The sequence below is a fragment of the Panulirus ornatus genome, chromosome 73 (assembly GCF_036320965.1).
Source record: "Panulirus ornatus isolate Po-2019 chromosome 73, ASM3632096v1, whole genome shotgun sequence".
Classification (NCBI taxonomy): Eukaryota; Metazoa; Arthropoda; class Malacostraca; order Decapoda; family Palinuridae; genus Panulirus; species Panulirus ornatus.
Genome location: NC_092296.1, coordinates 15,266,612 through 15,285,922, shown reverse-complemented (window position 1 = coordinate 15,285,922; position 19,311 = coordinate 15,266,612). Strand labels below are relative to the sequence as shown.

At 45.5% G+C, this 19,311-nt stretch overlaps 1 protein-coding gene across 2 annotated transcripts in view; it reads left to right on the top strand.

Annotated features, from left to right (window-relative positions):
• LOC139748383 (uncharacterized) overlaps positions 1 to 19,311 on the top strand; it is a 254,927-nt gene that overhangs the window by 134,229 nt on the left and 101,387 nt on the right. For both annotated transcript variants that reach the window (XM_071661499.1, XM_071661498.1), the window contains one exon: positions 13,801 to 14,007. In XM_071661499.1, the coding sequence (XP_071517600.1) occupies positions 13,803 to 14,007 (205 nt within the window). In that variant the 5' untranslated portion in view covers positions 13,801 to 13,802. The remainder of the gene's footprint in view (positions 1 to 13,800; positions 14,008 to 19,311) is intronic.

Here is a 19,311-nt window from a genome sequence, read left to right as displayed (position 1 = left end):
AAGGAATAGTGGTTCCAACAATGTTGTATGGTTGCGAGGCGTGGGCTATGGATAGAGTGGTGCGCAGGAGGATGGATGTGCTGGAAATGAGATGTGAGGTGTGAGGTGGTTTGATCGAGTAAGTAACGTAAGGGTAAGAGAGATGTGTGGAAATAAAAAGAGCGTGGTTGAGAGAGCAGAAGAGGGTGTTTTGAAATGGTTTGGGTACATGGAGAGAATGAGTGAGGAAAGATTGACCAAGAGGATATATGTGTCGGAGGTGGAGGGAACGAGGAGAAGAGGGAGACCAAATTGGAGGTGGAAAGATGGAGTGAAGAAGATTTTGTGTGATCGGGGCCTGAACATGCAGGAGGGTGAAAGGAGGGCAAGGAATAGAGTGAATTGGATCGATGTGGTATACCGGGGTTGACGTGCTGTCAGTGGATTGAATCAGGGCATGTGAAGCGTCTGGGGTAAACCATGGAAAGCTGTGTAGGTATGTATATTTGCGTGTGTGGACGTATGTATATACATGTGTATGGGGGTGGGTTGGGCCATTTCTTTCGTCTGTTTCCTTGCGCTACCTCGCAAACGCGGGAGACAGCGACAAAGCAAAAAAAAAAAAAAATATATATATATATATATATATATATATATATATATATATATATATATATATATATATATATATATACAGTGTGAAAAAAATATTTGTCCTTCGTCTCATACAAATCATTGGCGATGTCACACTTGTATTTTGTGAGTTTTGTCATGTCATCTGTGGCTCCCAGCTGCAGACTTGTGTACATGGAGTTGGCAAGGTTCCTCAAGTATGGTAGGTCCATGTTTGGGATCCATGGGGTCTTGATCTGCTGCATGACGCGAGGCATTGATGAGCTGTTGCAGGAAGCAGACGCCTTTGATCATCATGTGTTCTGAGTGCCCAGTCCGCTCAGAAATCTCTCGCGTAGTCATATTTTCTTAACTCCTGGCCAGAAGTTAGGCTTTCTTCTTCCTAGAATTGTAAAAGCCAACCATCATGAAGCACAAGTGGGAGAAATACTGCGCCCAGAAGGGTGATTCCCCAAACATGAAGTGGCAGTAACGGGGAAGAGTAAAGAAAGAATATTGCTCCCTCAAGATAGCCTGAGACACACTGAGGCGAGTCGCTGGTTCTCACACCTTTCAAAACACAAGTCTCAACGACCACCTGTATCATGATGTCACATAAGAGCGTCATATGTTGGTACCCACGGTGGGTCCTAGCCATGTATCGTATTTGAAAATATTTGGAAAGCGAATGATATTTTTTGCGGTCACTGTATGTTTGTTAATGATTCTATTATTATCATATATACCCCAGAGCCAATTTCTGTGGAGGCCTGGTGTTACCCAGGGCCTCCTGCAGCTGCAAGGCTGCGCTACTTCCAGTTGCAGGGAATGGATAGATTCCATTGGACTGAATAGTTCCATGACAAGACTGTACTCACAATTATAGTCTCGCTAACGGTGAGTCTTCACTCCTGCCCACACCACGCCCACACCACGCCCACACCACGCCCACAACACGCCCGAACACATGTGGAAGCGAACATTGAAGACATAGCGGCCAGTAACCCAGACCACGGGTTACGCCCTTCTGGACAGTCGGTTGCTAGGTGTCCCAGCCCAGCCAGAAGTGCTAGGACTGGACGACACGTCGCTGAGACTCGGTGGGAAGATTACGTTCATTACCGTCCATCATCATCACTGTGGCTCACTGTGGCAGTCAAAATACCCGGATGATCGCAAGATCATTTGTTACGTTCACCAAGTCAACAAAACCCACATGCTGGCAAGTGTATTATCTCGCATGTCTGTCATCGCGACCATCAGTTTAATGTCGCATTGTATTGTGTGATTGGCCTTATCCAGTGAGTATATGATCCACACTCCCTCTGTTACGTGAAGACTTGTGCACCCGCTCCCTCGTCAGCTTTCTTGTCAGTTCCTGTGGTACCGAGGCTGACGCAGGGCCTCTGTGGCCCTCAGCCTCTGTGGCCCTCAGCCTCTGTGGCCCTCAGCCTCTGTGGCCCTCAGCCTCTGTGGCCCTCAGCCTCTGTTGAGACCTCGCCAGCCACAACGTAATCAACACGTCCTTCAACTCTGGACTTGAAGCGTCTCATGTCATGGGTTGGAGGTGGCTCCAGCGAGTGTTCTCAGGTCAGGGTGCTTGTAAGCAGCCCCCTCCACCTTCCAGCCCCCTCACCCGTTGTGCTTGCGAGCAGCCCCCTCCACCTTCCAGCCCCCTCAGCCGTTGTGCTTGCGAGCAGCCCCCTCCATCTTCCAGCCCCTCAGGCGTTGCGTCACGCAGGACACAAGGAGGGTGGGACCCTCACTCATATAATGATGACTCGATGGTTGAACCCGTCCGACCGTTGGCTGTGACAGCAGATCTGCCAACGGCTTCGTCCTTCACAACAACCTTAACAACCCCAACAACTGAACCACCGCCAACCACGTTAACCAGTCAACCACACCACGGACTGTAGCCATAACCATAGGCATCACGACTCGCCCTGTTCGATCCCCACCTGCCTCACTGGGCTCCAGCCAGGCTCCAGCCAGGCTCCTCCAGTCCACTGGGGTTCTCGGCGTCGCCCTGGACGACCGACTGGGTTGGAAGGATCACGTCAACACGTCCGTCCAGCTCTCCTCTGTACCTTCTTGGTAGACTCAACGATGCTTGGCCTCCCTCCACCTGAGCTCAGGACCATCTACACTGCCTCTCATTCTACTCAAACTCACTTGTGCCTCCTCCCACGCCTGCTGGCCTACCTCCTCCTCCTCCTCCTCCTCCTCCTCCTCCTCCTCCTCCTCCTCCTCCTCCTCGTCGTCGTACAGGAGAAGGTACGACGCGGACGACCATCCACTGTCATTATACCACCTGACAAGAGGCCTTCAACACGCTGGTCCTCCAACTCCCTCCAAACATCACCTGGACCTGATCTACTTACGGGAGGAAGCTACTGCACTGCTCTCCTCCCCACCGCCACCTCCTGCCACCAGAAATCCCTCGTCCCCGAGTTGCAGTTCGCCACCACATCTGCACCGAGCCGATCCCAGCTGGTATAGCAAGAGCCCTCGTCCACACCACAATGAACAGCATCGTTCAGTTCACAATAACTTCCCTTCACCATTGTGTACACACTTTACGTCCACCTTTATATACACCTCTCTCTTTATTGTTGTATATATCCTCAGCTTTAAGCTGCAGTAAGTGAATAACCCGTTGTTTATTATTATTATTATTATTATTATTATTATTATTATTATTATTATTATTATTATTATCATCATTATTATTATTATTATCATTATTATTGTTATTATTATAATTATTATTATTACACCATCCCCGTTGCTATATATTTGGACAGCATCCACAATGTTTTAGCTGTACATTGCCCTCCAAACTACTCTTCACACTACCCTCCCCACTGCCCTCCACACTTCCCTCCACACTACCCTTCCCAGTGCTTTCCACCCTGCCCCCCACACTATCCTCCACACTGCCCTCTACACTACCCTCCACACTGCCCTCCACACTGCTCCACACTGCCCTCCACACTGCCCTCTACACTACCCTCCACACTGCCCTCCACACTACCTTCCCCACTGTCCACCACACTACCCTCCAAACTACTCTTCACACTATCCTCCCCACTGCCCTCCACACTTCCCTCCACACTGCCCTCCCCATTGCTCTCCACACTGCCCCCCCCCCACACTACCCTCCACACTGCCCCCCCTGCACACTACCCTCCACACTGCCCTTCACACTACTCTCCCCACTGCCCCCCACACTGCCCTCCCCACTGCCCTCCACACTGCCCTCCCCACTGCTCTCCACACTGCCCCCACAGTACCCTCCACACTGCCCTCCACATTACCCTCCCCACTGCCACCCCACACTACCCTCCACACTGCCCTCCACATTACCCTCGCCACTGCCCCCCCACACTACCCTCCACACTGCCCTTCACACTACTCTCCCCACTGCCCTCCACACTGCCCCCCCACACTGCCCTCCCCACTGCCCCCCCACACTACCCTCACTGCCCTCCACATTACCCTCCCCACTGCCCCCCACACTGCCCTCCACACTGCCCTCCACACTGCCCCTCCACACTGCCCCCCACACTACCCTCCACACTGCCCTCCACATTACCCTCCCCACTGCCCCCCACACTACCCTCCACACTGCCCTCCACACTGCCCTCCACACTGCCCTCCCCACTGCTCTCCACACTGCCCTCCCCACTGCCCTCCCCACTGCCCCCCCACACTACCCTCCACACTACCCTCCACACTGCCCTCCACACTGCCCTCCACACTGCCCCCACACTACCCTCCACACTACCCTCCACACTGCCCCCCCCACACTACCCTCCACACTGCCCTCCACATTACCCTCCCACTGCCCCCCCACACTACCCTCCACACTGCCCTCCACACTGCCCTCCACACTGCCCTCCCCACTGCTCTCCACACTGCCCTCCCCACTGCCCTCCCCACTGCCCCCCACACTACCCTCCACACTACCCTCCACACTGCCCTCCACACTGCCCTCCACACTGCCCCCACACTACCCTCCACACTACCCTCCACACTGCCCCCCCACACTACCCTCCACACTGCCCTCCACATTACCCTCCCCACTGCCCCCCCACACTACCCTCCACACTGCCCTCCACACTGCCCTCCACACTGCTCTCCCCACTGCTCTCCACACTGCCCCCCCACACTACCCTCCACACTGCCCTCCACATTACCCTCCCCAGTGCCCTCCACACTGCCCTCCCCACTGCTCTCCACACTGCCCCCGCCACTACCCTCCACACTGCCCTGCACATTACCCTCGCCACTGCCCCCCCCACACTACCCTCCACACTGTCCTTCTCACTACTCTCCCCACTGCCCTCCACACTGCCCCCCCACACTACCCTCCACACTACCCTCCACACTGCCCTCCACACTGCCCTCCACACTACCCTCCACACTGCCCTCCACACTGCCCTCCACACTGCCCCCCCACACTACCCTCCACACTACCCTCCACACTACCCTCCACACTACCCTCCACACTACCCTCCCTCCCTCCCTCACAATTAGACGGGGCAGAAGTTGGTGTCCCAGGAGGTGACTGGTTGAGAGGGGCAACTTGTAATGTGATCGCTTTATTGATTTTTCAGGAGGAACTCAAGGTCCCCCAGCTCTCACCCTCCTTGTTACTGACCAGGTGTGGTACAGGTCACTACCTGTGACCAGGTGTGGTGCAGGTAGTGACCAAGTGATTTACTTGTACTTCCCGTCTTCTGCCCAGGAAGTGAACATGTATTGACCATGGGGGTCACTGAAGCAGGAGGAGGTTGTGCAGGACTGGAAGCAGGAGGAGGGGGTAGTTTGCATGACAATCGTCGTGGTGTAGGTTGATGGTTAGCGTGGTTGGTGGTGGTTCAGTTGTGGAGGTTGTCAAGGGTGTTGTGAGGGGGGGGGAGGTGTTGCCTGGAGAGCTGCTGTCAGCGCTGACAACAATGGCGGAGTCGTCCAGCCCCTTCCATCGAGCAGGTACATCCACCAGGTATTTGTAACGAGGAGGAAACAGAAGCGGTCCGTCTTGTGTCTCCTGCGGGACGCCACAGGTGAGGGCTCGCTCGGGAGTACTGAACTACGTAGTTACTCCACTGCACTCGGGTGTTGACTGCTGTAGTGATGACTGTATTATGATGGAGCAGGTGGGAATCTTTCGTGGGGTCCACGAAGGTTGAGGACCACAGAGGTCGTGTGTGTGTGTCTCGAACCTGCCACAGATCCACTCCAGGCAGATGGCCAGGCAGTGGGTGGGTGAAGGTCTTCATATGACCAAACTACTGAGGGTCCGGGAAGCTACAGTGTCTGTGTGAGCCCAACTGACCACCAGTTCTCTCACAGTAAGTTGGGCACCACAGTGAGGGTCGGGAGGCCGTAACTCATGGCGAGATTGTAGGTTTGTTGACCACTTACAGGGAGACAAATGAGGGTCATCCACTTACTGGGGCATGTTTGACTGCTGGAGGGAAGTAGTTAGGATGGAGTAAGGGTTGTGGTTAGTTCGGCTGTACGACCATCCACTGCCTAGGTCATTAAGGATGCTAACATCAAGTTACTGCATCTAACAACTCATTAACACTCTGCATGTGGGCAATGGAGTTTCGTTATCAGACGAGATATGTCTGTAATTTACATAGAATTTATTGGGTAATGGCGTGAAGAAGTACTGTAGATTTGATCAACGATATATATATATATATATATATATATATATATATATATATATATGAAGTCTGTTGGGGATGAGAGAGCTTGGGAAGTGAGTCAGTTGTTGTTCGCTGATGATACAGCGCTGGTGGCTGATTCATGTGAGAAACTGCAGAAGCTGGTGACTGAGTTTGGTAAAGTGTGTGGAAGAAGAAAGTTAAGAGTAAATGTGAATAAGAGCAAGGTTATTAGGTACAGTAGGGTTGAGGGTCAAGTCAATTGGGAGGTGAGTTTGAATGGAGAAAAACTGGAGGAAGTGAAGTGTTTTAGATATCTGGGAGTGGATCTGGCAGCGGATGGAACCATGGAAGCGGAAGTGGATCATAGGGTGGGGGAGGGGGCGAAAATTCTGGGGGCCTTGAAGAATGTGTGGAAGTCGAGAACATTATCTCGGAAGGCAAAAATGGGTATGTTTGAAGGAATAGTGGTTCCAACAATATTGTATGGTTGCGAGGCGTGGGCTATGGATAGAGTTGTGCGCAGGAGGATGGATGTGCTGGAAATGAGATGTTTGAGGACAATGTGTGGTGTGAGGTGGTTTGATCGAGTGAGTATCGTAAGGGTAAGAGAGATGTGTGGAAATAAAAAGAGCGTGGTTGAGAGAGCAGAAGAGGGTGTTTTGAAGTGGTTTGGGCACATGGAGAGAATGAGTGAGGAAAGATTGACCAAGAGGATATATGTGTCGGAGGTGGAGGGAACAAGGAGAAGAGGGAGACCAAATTGGAGGTGGAAAGATGGAGTGAAAAAGATTTTGTGTGATCGGGGCCTGAACATGCAGGAGGGTGAAAGGAGGGCAAGGAATAGAGTGAATTGGAGCGATGTGGTATACCGGGGTTGACGTGCTGTCAGTGGATTGAATCAAGGCATGTGAAGCGTCCGGGGTAAACCATGGAAAGCTGTGTAGGTATGTATATTTGTGTGTGTGGACGTGTGTATGTACATGTGTATGGGGGGGGTTGGGCCATTTCTTTCGTCTGTTTCCTTGCGCTACCTCGCAAACGCGGGAGACAGCGACAAAGTATAAAAAAAAAAAAAAAAAAATATATATATATATATATATATATATATATATATATATATATATATATATATATATATATATATATATATATATATTTATTTATTTGTTATAATCATCGTGTTTTCTGAAATCCTATATTTTCTATAAACAAAATTATATCCAAATCGCCAATAATGTTTACGTAAATGATTTATATTGCGAGCAATGTATGTATGTAGAGACGGAAGACACGTTTTCTGTTGCTAAGGGTAACTGAAGTACGTCGTGTTGCCAATGTACACAGGAGGGTAGGGGACCTGTCATTTCGACGCCTAACCTTCATATTAGCAGGACAGGATGTGGTCAGAATGCAGGTACATTATCGAGGTAAACTGTGGAACAACAAAAGTTTTTATTGGCTGTGCAACAGTTGGCAACTACAGCAACAGCAGCTGGGAACTAAGACGAACTTCGTTGTAGAGAACGACAGTTCGCTGTAGAGGACGACAGTTCGTTGTAGAGGACGACAGTTCGCTGTAGAGGACGGCAGTTCGTTGTAGAGGACGACAGTTTGTTGTAGAGGACGACAGTTTGTTGTAGAGGACGACAGTTCGTTGTAGAGGACGACAGTTCGCTGTAGAGGACGACAGTTCGTTGTAGAGGACGACAGTTCGTTGTAGAGAACGGCAGTTCGCTGTAGAGAACGACAGTTCGTTGTAGAGGACGACAGTTCGTTGTAGAGGACGACAGTTCGCTGTAGAGAACGGCAGTTCGTTGTAGAGGACGACAGTTTGTTGTAGAGGACGACAGTTCGTTGTAGAGGACGGCAGTTCGTTGTAGAGGACGACAGTTCGCTGTAGAGGACGACAGTTTGTTGTAGAGAACGGCAGTTCGTTGTAGAGGACGGCAGTTCGTTGTAGAGGACGACAGTTTGTTGTAGAGAACGGCAGAACTGTACACGGTAGAAATAAAAAGAAAATGACGTGTTATGGTCAGTGGTGGAAAGAAAATGTTTTGTGTGGACGTATCTGTGTTGAACAGTATTGAGTTCATTGGCTTTTACGTTGTCTATTGGTTATTATAATGGTCTGGGTTGGTTACACCATTATGGCCTTAATGTACAGTTCTGGGACGACCCGTGTCTGATGCAATGATATTCGTTCATCAGTATTCTCTTAATCATCATTAATATTCTTAATCATCATTAATATTCTCTATTAAATCATTAATATTACTATTAATCATCAATGATATTCTCTATTAATCATCAGTGATATCCTCTTAATCTCCATTAATATTCTTTATTAATCATCATTAATATTCTGTATTAATCATCATGAATATTCTTTGTTAATCAACATTAATATTCTCTTAATCATCATCAGTATTATCTATTAATCATCATTGATATTCTCTATTAATCCTCATTAATATTCTCTATTAATCATATATATATATATATATATATATATATATATATATATATATATATATATATATATATATATATATGTATATATATATTTATTTTATATATTTATTATACTTTGTCGCTGTCTCCCGCGTTTGCGAGGTAGCGCAAGGAAACAGACGAAAGAAATGGCCCAACCCCCCCCCCCCCCCCCCATACACATGTATATACATACGTCCACACACGCAAATATACATACCTACACAGCTTTCCATGGTTTACCCCAGACGCTTCACATGCCTTGATTCAATCCACTGACACCACGTCAACCCCGGTATACCACATCGCTCCAATTCACTCTATTCCTTGCCCTCCTTTCACCCTCCTGCATGTTCAGGCCCCGATCACACAAAATCTTTTTCACTCCATCTTTCCACCTCCAATTTGGTCTCCCTCTTCTCCTCGTTCCCTCCACCTACGACACATATATCCTCTTGGTCAATCTTTCCTCACTCATTCTCTCCATGTGCCCAAACCACTTCAAAACACCCTCTTCTGCTCTCTCAACCACGCTCTTTTTATTTCCACACATCTCTCTTACCCTTACGTTACTCACTCGATCAAACCACCTCACACCACACATTGTCCTCAAACATCTCATTTCCAGCACATCCATCCTCCTGCGCACAACTCTATCCATAGCCCACGCCTCGCAACCATACAACATTGTTGGAACCACTATTCCTTCAAACATACCCATTTTTGCTTTCCGAGATAATGTTCTCGACTTCCACACATTCTTCAAGGCCCCCAGAATTTTCGCCCCCTCCCCCACCCTATGATCCACTTCCGCTTCCATGGTTCCATCCGCTGCCAGATCCACTCCCAGATATCTAAAACACTTCACTTCCTCCAGTTTTTCTCCATTCAAACTCACCTCCCAATTGACTTGACCCTCAACCCTACTGTACCTAATAACCTTGCTCTTATTCACATTTACTCTTAACTTTCTTCTTCCACACACTTTACCAGACTCAGTCAACAGCTTCTGCAGTTTCTCACATGAATCAGCCACCAGCGCTGTATCATCAGCGAACAACAACTGACTCACTTCCCAAGCTTTCTCGTCCCCAACAGACTTCATACTTGCCCCTCTTTCCAAAACTCTTGCATTTACCTCCCTAACAACCCCATCCATAAACAAATTAAACAACCATGGAGACATCACACACCCCTGCCGCAAACCTACATTCACTGAGAACCAATCACTTTCCTCTCTTCCTACACGTACACATGCCTTACATCCTCGATAAAAACTTTTCACTGCTTCTAACAACTTGCCTCCCAGACCATATATTCTTAATACCTTCCACAGAGCATCTCTATCAACTCTATCATATGCCTTCTCCAGATCCATAAATGCTACATACAAATCCATTTGCTTTTCTAAGTATTTCTCACATACATTCTTCAAAGCAAACACCTGATCCACACATCCTCTACCACTTCTGAAACCACACTGCTCTTCCCCAATCTGATGCTCTGTACATGCCTTCACCCTCTCAATCAATACCCTGCCATATAATTTTCCAGGAATACTCAACAAACTTATACCTCTGTAATTTGAGCACTCACTCTTATCCCCTTTGCCTTTGTACAATGGCACTGTGCACGCATTCCGCCAATCCTCAGGCACCTCACCATGAGTCATACATACATTGAATAACCTTACCAACCAGTCAACAATACAGTCACCCCCTTTTTTAATAAATTCCACTGCAATACCATCCAAACCTGCTGCCTTGCCGGCTTTCATCTTCCGCAAAGCTTTCACTACCTCTTCTCTGTTTACCAAATCATTTTCCCTAACCCTCTCACTTTGCACACCACCTCGACCAAAACATCCCATATCTGCCACTCTGTCATCAAACACATTCAACAAACCTTCAAAATACTCACTCCATCTCCTTCTCACATCACCACTACTTGTTATCACCTCCCCATTTGCGCCCTTCACTGAAGTTCCCATTTGCTCCCTTGTCTTACGCACTTTATTTACCTCCTTCCAGAACATCTTTTTATTCTCTCTAAAATTTAATGATACTCTCTCACCCCATATATATATATATATATATATATATATATATATATATATATATATATATATATATATATATATATATATATATATATATATATATATATATATATATATATATGGGGATAGGGGAGAAAGAATACTTCCCACGTATTCGCTGCGTGTCGTAGAAGGCGACTAAAACGGGAGGGAGCGGGGGGCTGGAAATCCTCCCCTCTCATTATTTTTTTTTAATTTTCCAAAAGAAGGAACAGAGAAGGGGGCCAGGTGAGGATATTCCCTCAAAGGCCCAGTTCTCTGTTCTTAACGCTACCTCGCTAACGCGGGAAATGGCGATTAGTTTGAAAGAAGAAAAAGAAAGAATATATATATATATATATATATATATATATATATATATATATATATATATATATATATATATATATTATTTATTTTTATTTATTTTGCTTTGTCGCTGTCTCCTGCGTTAGTGAGGTAGCGCAAGGAAACAGACGAAAGAATATCACAACCAACCCACATACACATGTATATACATACACGTCCACACACGCAAATATACATACCTATACATCTCAACATATACATATATATACACACACAGACAAATACATATGTATACACACACAGACAAATACATATATACACATGTACATAATTCATACTGTCTGCCTTTATTCATTCTCATCGCCACCTCGCCACACATGAAATAACATCCCCCTCCCCCCTCATGTGTGCGAGGTAGCGCTAGGGAAAAAACAACAAAGGCCCCATTCGTTCACACTCAGTCTCTAGCTGTCATGTAATAATGCACCGAAACCACAGCTCCCTTTCCACATCCAGGCCCCACACAACTTTCCATGGTTTACCCCAGACGCTTCACATGCCCTGGTTCAATCCATTGACAGCACGTCGACCCCGGTATACCACATCGTTCCAATTCACTCTATTCCTTGCCCTCCTTTCACCCTCCTGCATGTTCAGGCCCCGATCACTCAAAATCTTTTTCACTCCATCTTTCCACCTCCAATTTGGTCTCCCTCTTCTCCTCGTTCCCTCCACCTCCGACACATATATCCTCTTGGTCAATCTTTCCTCACTCATTCTCTCCATGTGCCCAAACCATTTCAAAACACCCTCTTCTGCTCTCTCAACCACGCTCTTTTTATTACCACACATCTCTCTTACCCTTACGTTACTTACTCGATCAAACCACCTCACACCACACATTGTCCTCAAACATCTCATTTCCAGCACATCCACCCTCCTATATATATATATATATATATATATATATATATATATATATATATATATATATATATATATATATATATATGTACGTGTAGGAAGAGAGGAAAGTGATTGGTTCTCAGTGAATGTAGGTTTGCGGCAGGGGTGTGTGATGTCTCCATGGTTGTTTAATTTGTTTATGGATGGGGTTGTTAGGGAGGTGAATGCAAGAGTTTTGGAAAGAGGGGCAAGGATGAAGTCTGTTGGGGATGAGAAAGCTTGGGAAGTGAGTCAGTTGTTGTTCGCTGATGATACAGCGCTGGTGGCTGATTCATGTGAGAAACTGCAGAAGCTGGTGACTGAGTTTGGTAAAGTGTGTGAAAGAAGAAAGTTAAGAGTAAATGTGAATAAGAGCAAGGTTATTAGGTACAGTAGGGTTGAGGGTCAAGTCAAATGGGAGGTGAGTTTGAATGGAGAAAAACTGGAGGAAGTGAAGTGTTTTAGATATCTGGGAGTGGATCTGGCAGCGGATGGAAACATGGAAGCGGAAGTGGATCATAGGGTGGGGGAGGGGGCGAAAATTCTGGGAGCCTTGAAGAATGTGTGGAAGTCGAGAACATTATCTCGGAAAGCAAAAATGGGTATGTTTGAAGGAATAGTGGTTCCAACAATGTTGTATGGTTGCGAGGCGTGGACTATGGCTAGAGTTGTGCGCAGGAGGACGGATGTGCTGGAAATGAGATATTTGAGGACAATGTGTGGTGTGAGGTGGTTTGATCGAGTAAGTAACGTAAGGGTAAGAGAGATGTGTGGAAATAAAAAGAGCGTGGTTGAGAGAGCAGAAGAGGGTGTTTTGAAATGGTTTGGTCACATGGAGAGAATGAGTGAGGAAAGATTGACCAAGAGGATGTATGTGTCGGAGGTGGAGGGAACGAGGAGAAGAGGGAGACCAAATTGGAGGTGGAAAGATGGAGTGAAAAAGATTTTGTGTGATCGGGGCCTGAACATGCAGGAGGGTGAATGGAGGGCAAGGAATAGAGTGAATTGGAGCGATGTGGTATACCGGGGTTGACGTGCTGTCAGTGGATTGAATCAAGGCATGTGAAGCGTCTGGGGTAAACCATGGAAAGCTGTGTAGGTATGTATATTTGCGTGTGTGGACGTATGTATATACATGTGTATGGGGGTGGGTTGGGCCATTTCTTTCGTCTGTTTCCTTGCGCTACCTCGCAAACACGGGAGACAGCGACAAAAAAAAAAAGAATATATATCTATATATATATATATATATATATATATATATATATATATAGATATAGATATAGATAGATTGATATAGAGAGAGAGTAATGTCTTTTCCATCTCGCCTAGCGCTGGAGATTGTTGGAGATGACTTATTATTCGTCCTGCCCGTCTCTCTCAGTGTTGGGGATTGTTGAAGATTGCCACTAACTTTCCTCTCCTTTTCTTTCCCTAGTGTTGGAGATCAATGTACATTCATAATCATCTTCCTTCCCGTGTATCACAGTGTTGGAGATTGACGCTAACTCTCCCCACCGTTTCTGGCAGTGATGGAGATTGGTGGAGGCTGCTGTTATAAACCCTCTCTCACGTCTACCGCAGTGATGGAGATTGTTGAAGATGCCGACGAACCTTCCTCCACGATTGTCTCCACATTGTTGGAGATTGTTGGAGAACTGCCGCTTACACTAAGGCTCTCCTCTGTCCCGTCTCCGGCAGTGATGGAGAGCGTGCTGGGGCGAGTGGTGGTGATGGTGGTGGTGGGGATTGTTGGCGGGACGGTGGCCATACTGTTGGTGAGGTCTGAGGCCAGACACAGGTCAACGACAGGTCGTGCTGACGAGGGAGAGCCACGACGACTCCAGGGGACGACCACCACCCGACCCCAGGCTGCAAGGGTCGTCCAGAACGACTTCAATTATCCAGGTGAGTCGTTGATTATCCAGGTGAGTCGTTGATTATCCAGGTGAGTCGTTGATTATCCAGGTGAGTCGTTAATTATCCAGGTGAGTCGTTGATTATCCAGGTGAGTCGTTGATTATCCAGGTGAGTCGTTGATTATCCAGGTGAGTCGTTAATTATCCAGGTGAGTCGTTGATTATCCAGGTGAGTCGTTGATTATCCAGGTGAGTCGTTGATTATCCAGGTGAGTCGTTAATTATCCAGGTGAGTCGTTGATTATCCAGGTGAGTCGTTGATTATCCAGGTGAGTCGTTGATTATCCAGGTGAGTCGTTAATTATCCAGGTGAGTCGTTGATTATCCAGGTGAGTCGTTGATTATCCAGGTGAGTCGTTGATTATCCAGGTGAGTCGTTGATTATCCAGGTGAGTCGTTGATTATCCAGGTGAGTCGTTGATTATCCAGGTGAGTCGTTGATTATCCAGGTGATTCGTTAATTATCCAGGTGAGTCGTTGATTATCCAGGTGAGTCGTTGATTATCCAGGTGAGTCGTTAATTATCCAGGTGAGTCGTTAATTATCCAGGTGAGTCGTTAATTATCCAGGTGAGTCGTTGATTATCCAGGTGAGTCGTTGATTATCCAGGTGAGTCGTTGATTATCCAGGTGAGTCGTTGATTATCCAGGTGAGTCGTTAATTATCCAGGTGAGTCGTTGATTATCCAGGTGAGTCGTTGATTATCCAGGTGAGTCGTTGATTATCCAGGTGAGTCGTTGAATATCCAGGTGAGTCGTTGATTATCCGGGTGAGTCGTTGAATATCCAGGTGAGTCGTTGATTATCCGGGTGAGTCGTTGATTATCCGGGTGAGTCGTTGAGTATCCAGGTGAGTCGTTGATTATCCAGGTGAGTCGTTGATTATCCAGGTGAGTCGTTAATTATCCAGGTGAGTCGTTGATTATCCAGGTGAGTCGTTAATTATCCAGGTGAGTCGTTGAGTATCCAGGTAAGTCGTTAATTATCCAGGTGAGTCGTTAATTATCCAGGTGAGTCGTTGAATATCTAGGTGAGTCATTGATTATCCAGGTGAGTCGTTAATTATCCAGGTGAGTCGTTGAGTATCCAGGTGAGTCGTTAATTATCCAGGTGAATCGTTAATTATCCAGGTGAGTCGTTGAATATCTAGGTGAGTCATTGATTATCCAGGTGAGTCGTTAATTATCCAGGTGAGTCGTTGAATATCTAGGTGAGTCATTGATTATCCAGGTGAGTCGTTAATTATCCAGGTGAGTCGTTGAATATCTAGGTGAGTCATTGATTATCCAGGTGAGTCGTTAATTATCCAGGTGAGTCGTTGATTATCCAGGTGAGTCGTTGATTATCCAGGTGAGTCGTTGATTATCCAGGTGAGTCGTTGAATATCTAGGTGAGTCATTGATTATCCAGGTGAGTCGTTAATTATCCAGGTGAGTCGTTAATTATCCAGGTGAGTCGTTGATTATCCAGGTGAGTCGTTGATTATCCAGGTGAGTCGTTGATTATCCAGGTGAGTCGTTGATTATCCAGGTGAGTCGTTGATTATCCAGGTGAGTCGTTAATTATCCAGGTGAGTCGTTGAGTATCCAGGTGAGTCGTTAATTATCCAGGTGAGTCGTTAATTATCCAGGTGAGTCGTTGAATATCTAGGTGAGTCATTGATTATCCAGGTGAGTCGTTAATTATCCAGGTGAGTCGTTAATTATCCAGGTGAGTCGTTGAATATATAGGTGAGTCGTTGATTATCCAGGTGGGTTGTTAGTTATCCAGGTGAGTCGTTGATTACCCAGGTGAGTCGTTGGTTATCCAGGTGAATTGTTGATTATCCAGGTGAGTCGTTGATTACCCAGGTGAGTCGTTGGTTATCCAGGTGAATTGTTGATTATCCAGGTGGGTCGTTAATTGTCCAATGAATCGCTAATTATCCGGATGGGTTGTTAATTATCCAGGTGGGTCATTGATGGTCCAGAGGAGTCGTTAATTATCCAAGTGGGTTGGTAATTATTTAGATAATTTTGTAATCACTTGGTTGTGATTATTGGTCAAGCCTCAGATGGTTAGACGTAACAAGTGGAGTGACACAAGGGACAGTGTTGGCAACACTCATAGATATTGATCATGTTGATGACGGCTGCATTGCTCGATAGATATTGATCATGTTGATGACGGCTGCATTGCTCGATAGATATTGATCATGTTGATGACGACTGCATTGCTCGATAGATATTGATCATGTTGATGACGACTGCATTGCTCGATAGATATTGATCATGTTGATGACGGCTGCATTGCTCGATAGATATTGATCATGTTGATGACGGCTGCATTGCTCGATAGATATTGATCATGTTGATGACGGCTGCATTGCTCGATAGATATTGATCATGTTGATGACGGCTGCATTGCTCGATAGATAACAAAATTCGTTGATGCTACAAAGTTTGGAAATCAATCTACAAATGAACTTGCTCGTCTACACCTTCAGAGTGACGTAGAATAACTGCTGAACTGGGCTCGTAGATGACAATTACATATGTATAAGTGCAAAGTGTTACATGTCGGTAAGCAAAGCGAGATGACCAAGTGTAATATGTACTTCAGGACGCAGACTTGGGCGTAAGACTCTCTGATGAGCAGTGCAGAGCAGCAGTCAAAACAGCGAACTTAATTCTTCAATAATAACTTCAGTTTGGCTCACTCTAACTCAGTAAAGAAGAAAGCAATGGAGTCGAGGTCTCAATATGAGTCCCGGACTGAGAATCCGATCCTACAAGATCACATAAAACGACTTGAATCTATTTAGCTTAGAAAAGAGAAGGTTAAGAAGTGATCCTATACGAATATTTGAGATTATTAAACGCTTTGATCATCTTAATCCATCAATTTACTGAACACTTGATTCGTCTGACGTCATTCGTAATAACGGATACAAACTCGTGAGCAAACGTTTGACCTGGAATGAGGCAAGAGTTTTCCTTAGAGAGGATAGTTAACGTAATAGTAAACGTGTGGTTAACGAGCCACCGATGAACAGTGGTTGAAAGCAATGCCATAGTTATGGTTTACGACTAGACTTCAAACCTACGTGGCTTCAGGTCCTTAACTTCACATTATTGCGTGTCTCTCGTCATGTTGATAATGGTCAGGTTATGTGTCAACCTTGTAACATTTACTACGTAGGGTAGTTTGTGGTATTGTCAGCTGGTAATGTCTTCCACCATCACAACCAGACTCAAAATGATCCATTCATCTGTTGCTGTTGGAATGTCTCTGTATTGCTCTATATAAGCTGGTTAATGATGATATTCAAGAAAGCCATTTAATGATACTATTCAGTAAAGCCATTTGATGATAGTATTCAATAAAGCCATTTAATGATAGTATTCAATAAAGCCATTTAATGATAGTATTCAGTATTTAATGATAGTATTCAATAAAGCCATTTGATAGTATTCAATAAAGCCATTTAGTGATCATTTACAATAAAAACATTTAATGATAGTATTCAATAAAGCCGTTTAATGATGATATTCAATAAAGCCATTTGATGATAATATTCATCTAAGGCATTTGTTGATATTCTGGTAAGCTGTTTAAGCATGATATTCACAAAGCCATTAAAGGATGTTAGTGAGCAAAGCCATTTAATGGTAATAGTCAACAAAGCCATTTAATGATAATATTCTGCTAAGCCATTTAATGATAGTGTAGTCGACGTCTTCAGCATAGTGAGTCTGTACTAAGATCATAAAATACTGTCATTAACGAGGTAGTTCGGTAATTTAGATGGGCAACATGATAACGAGGGTCAAAATAATCAATTACCAAGTTGATGTATGAAGTAATGACCCATATGATCATCATGTGCAGTTAATTATGTAGATAATGAACGTGGTTATTGCCAATATAAATAACATTAGTTGAAAAATCATAGATGACAACCATAATTACATTTATTGAGATTTATCCAATTACTTTTCTGACCAGGCGATTGCCATCTGGCCACCAAATTGCCATTGTGATTGATTAAAGTTTTCACTTAATTGGTAGTTAATTAACATTTTGTACCCTGGATTTGAGATGAAAATGAACCGACTCTTACCACCATTTATGACTATCATAATTATGTTATCATGACAACGACTCAGTGTTGCCATGTTCTCCCCAGTTGCCATACTGATGGAAGCATTCTTATTGATATCTTCCAGTTTATATATATATATATATATTTTTTTTTTTTGCCGCTGTCTCCCGCGTTTGCGAGGTAGCGCAAGGAAACAGACGAAAGAAATGGCCTAACCCACCCCCATACACATGTATATACATACGTCCACACACGCAAATATACATACCTACACAGCTTTCCATGGTTTACCCCAGACGCTTCACATGCCTTGATTCAATCCACTGACAGCACGTCAACCCCGGTATACCACATCGATCCAATTCACTCTATTCCTTGCCCTCCTTTCACCCTCCTGCATGTTCAGGCCCCGATCACTCAAAATCTTTTTCACTCCATCTTTCCACCTCCAATTTGGTCTCTACTTCTCCTCGTTCCCTCCACCTCCGACACATATATCCTCTTGGTCAATCTTTCCTCACTCATTCTCTCCATGTGCCCAAACCATTTCAAAACACCCTCTTCTGCTCTCTCAACTGCTCTTTTTATTTCCACACATCTCTCTTACCCTTACGTTACTTACTCGATCAAACCACCTCACACCACACATTGTCCTCAAACATCTCATTTTCAGCACATCCATCCTCCTGCGCACAACTCTATCCATAGCCCACGCCTCGCAACCATACAACATTGTTGGAACCACTATTCCTTCAAACATACCCATTTTTGCTTTCCGAGATAATGTTCTCGACTTCCACACATTCTTCAAGGCTCCCAGAATCTTCGCCCCCTCCCCCACCCTATGATCCACTTCCGCTTTCATGGTTCCATCCGCTGCCAGATCCACTCCCAGATATCTAAAACACTTTACTTCCTCCATTTTTTCTCCATTCAAACTTACCTCCCAGTTGACTTGACCCTCAACCCTACTGTACCTAATAACCTTGCTCTTATTCACATTTACTCTTAACTTTCTTACACACACTTTACCAAACTCAGTCACCAGCTTCTGCAGTTTCTCACATGAATCAGCCACCAGCGCTGTATCATCAGCGAACAACAACTGACTCACTTCCCAAGCTCTCTCATCCCCAACAGACTTCATACTTGCCCCTCTTTCCAAAACTCTTGCATTCACCTCCCTAACAACCCCATCCATAAACAAATT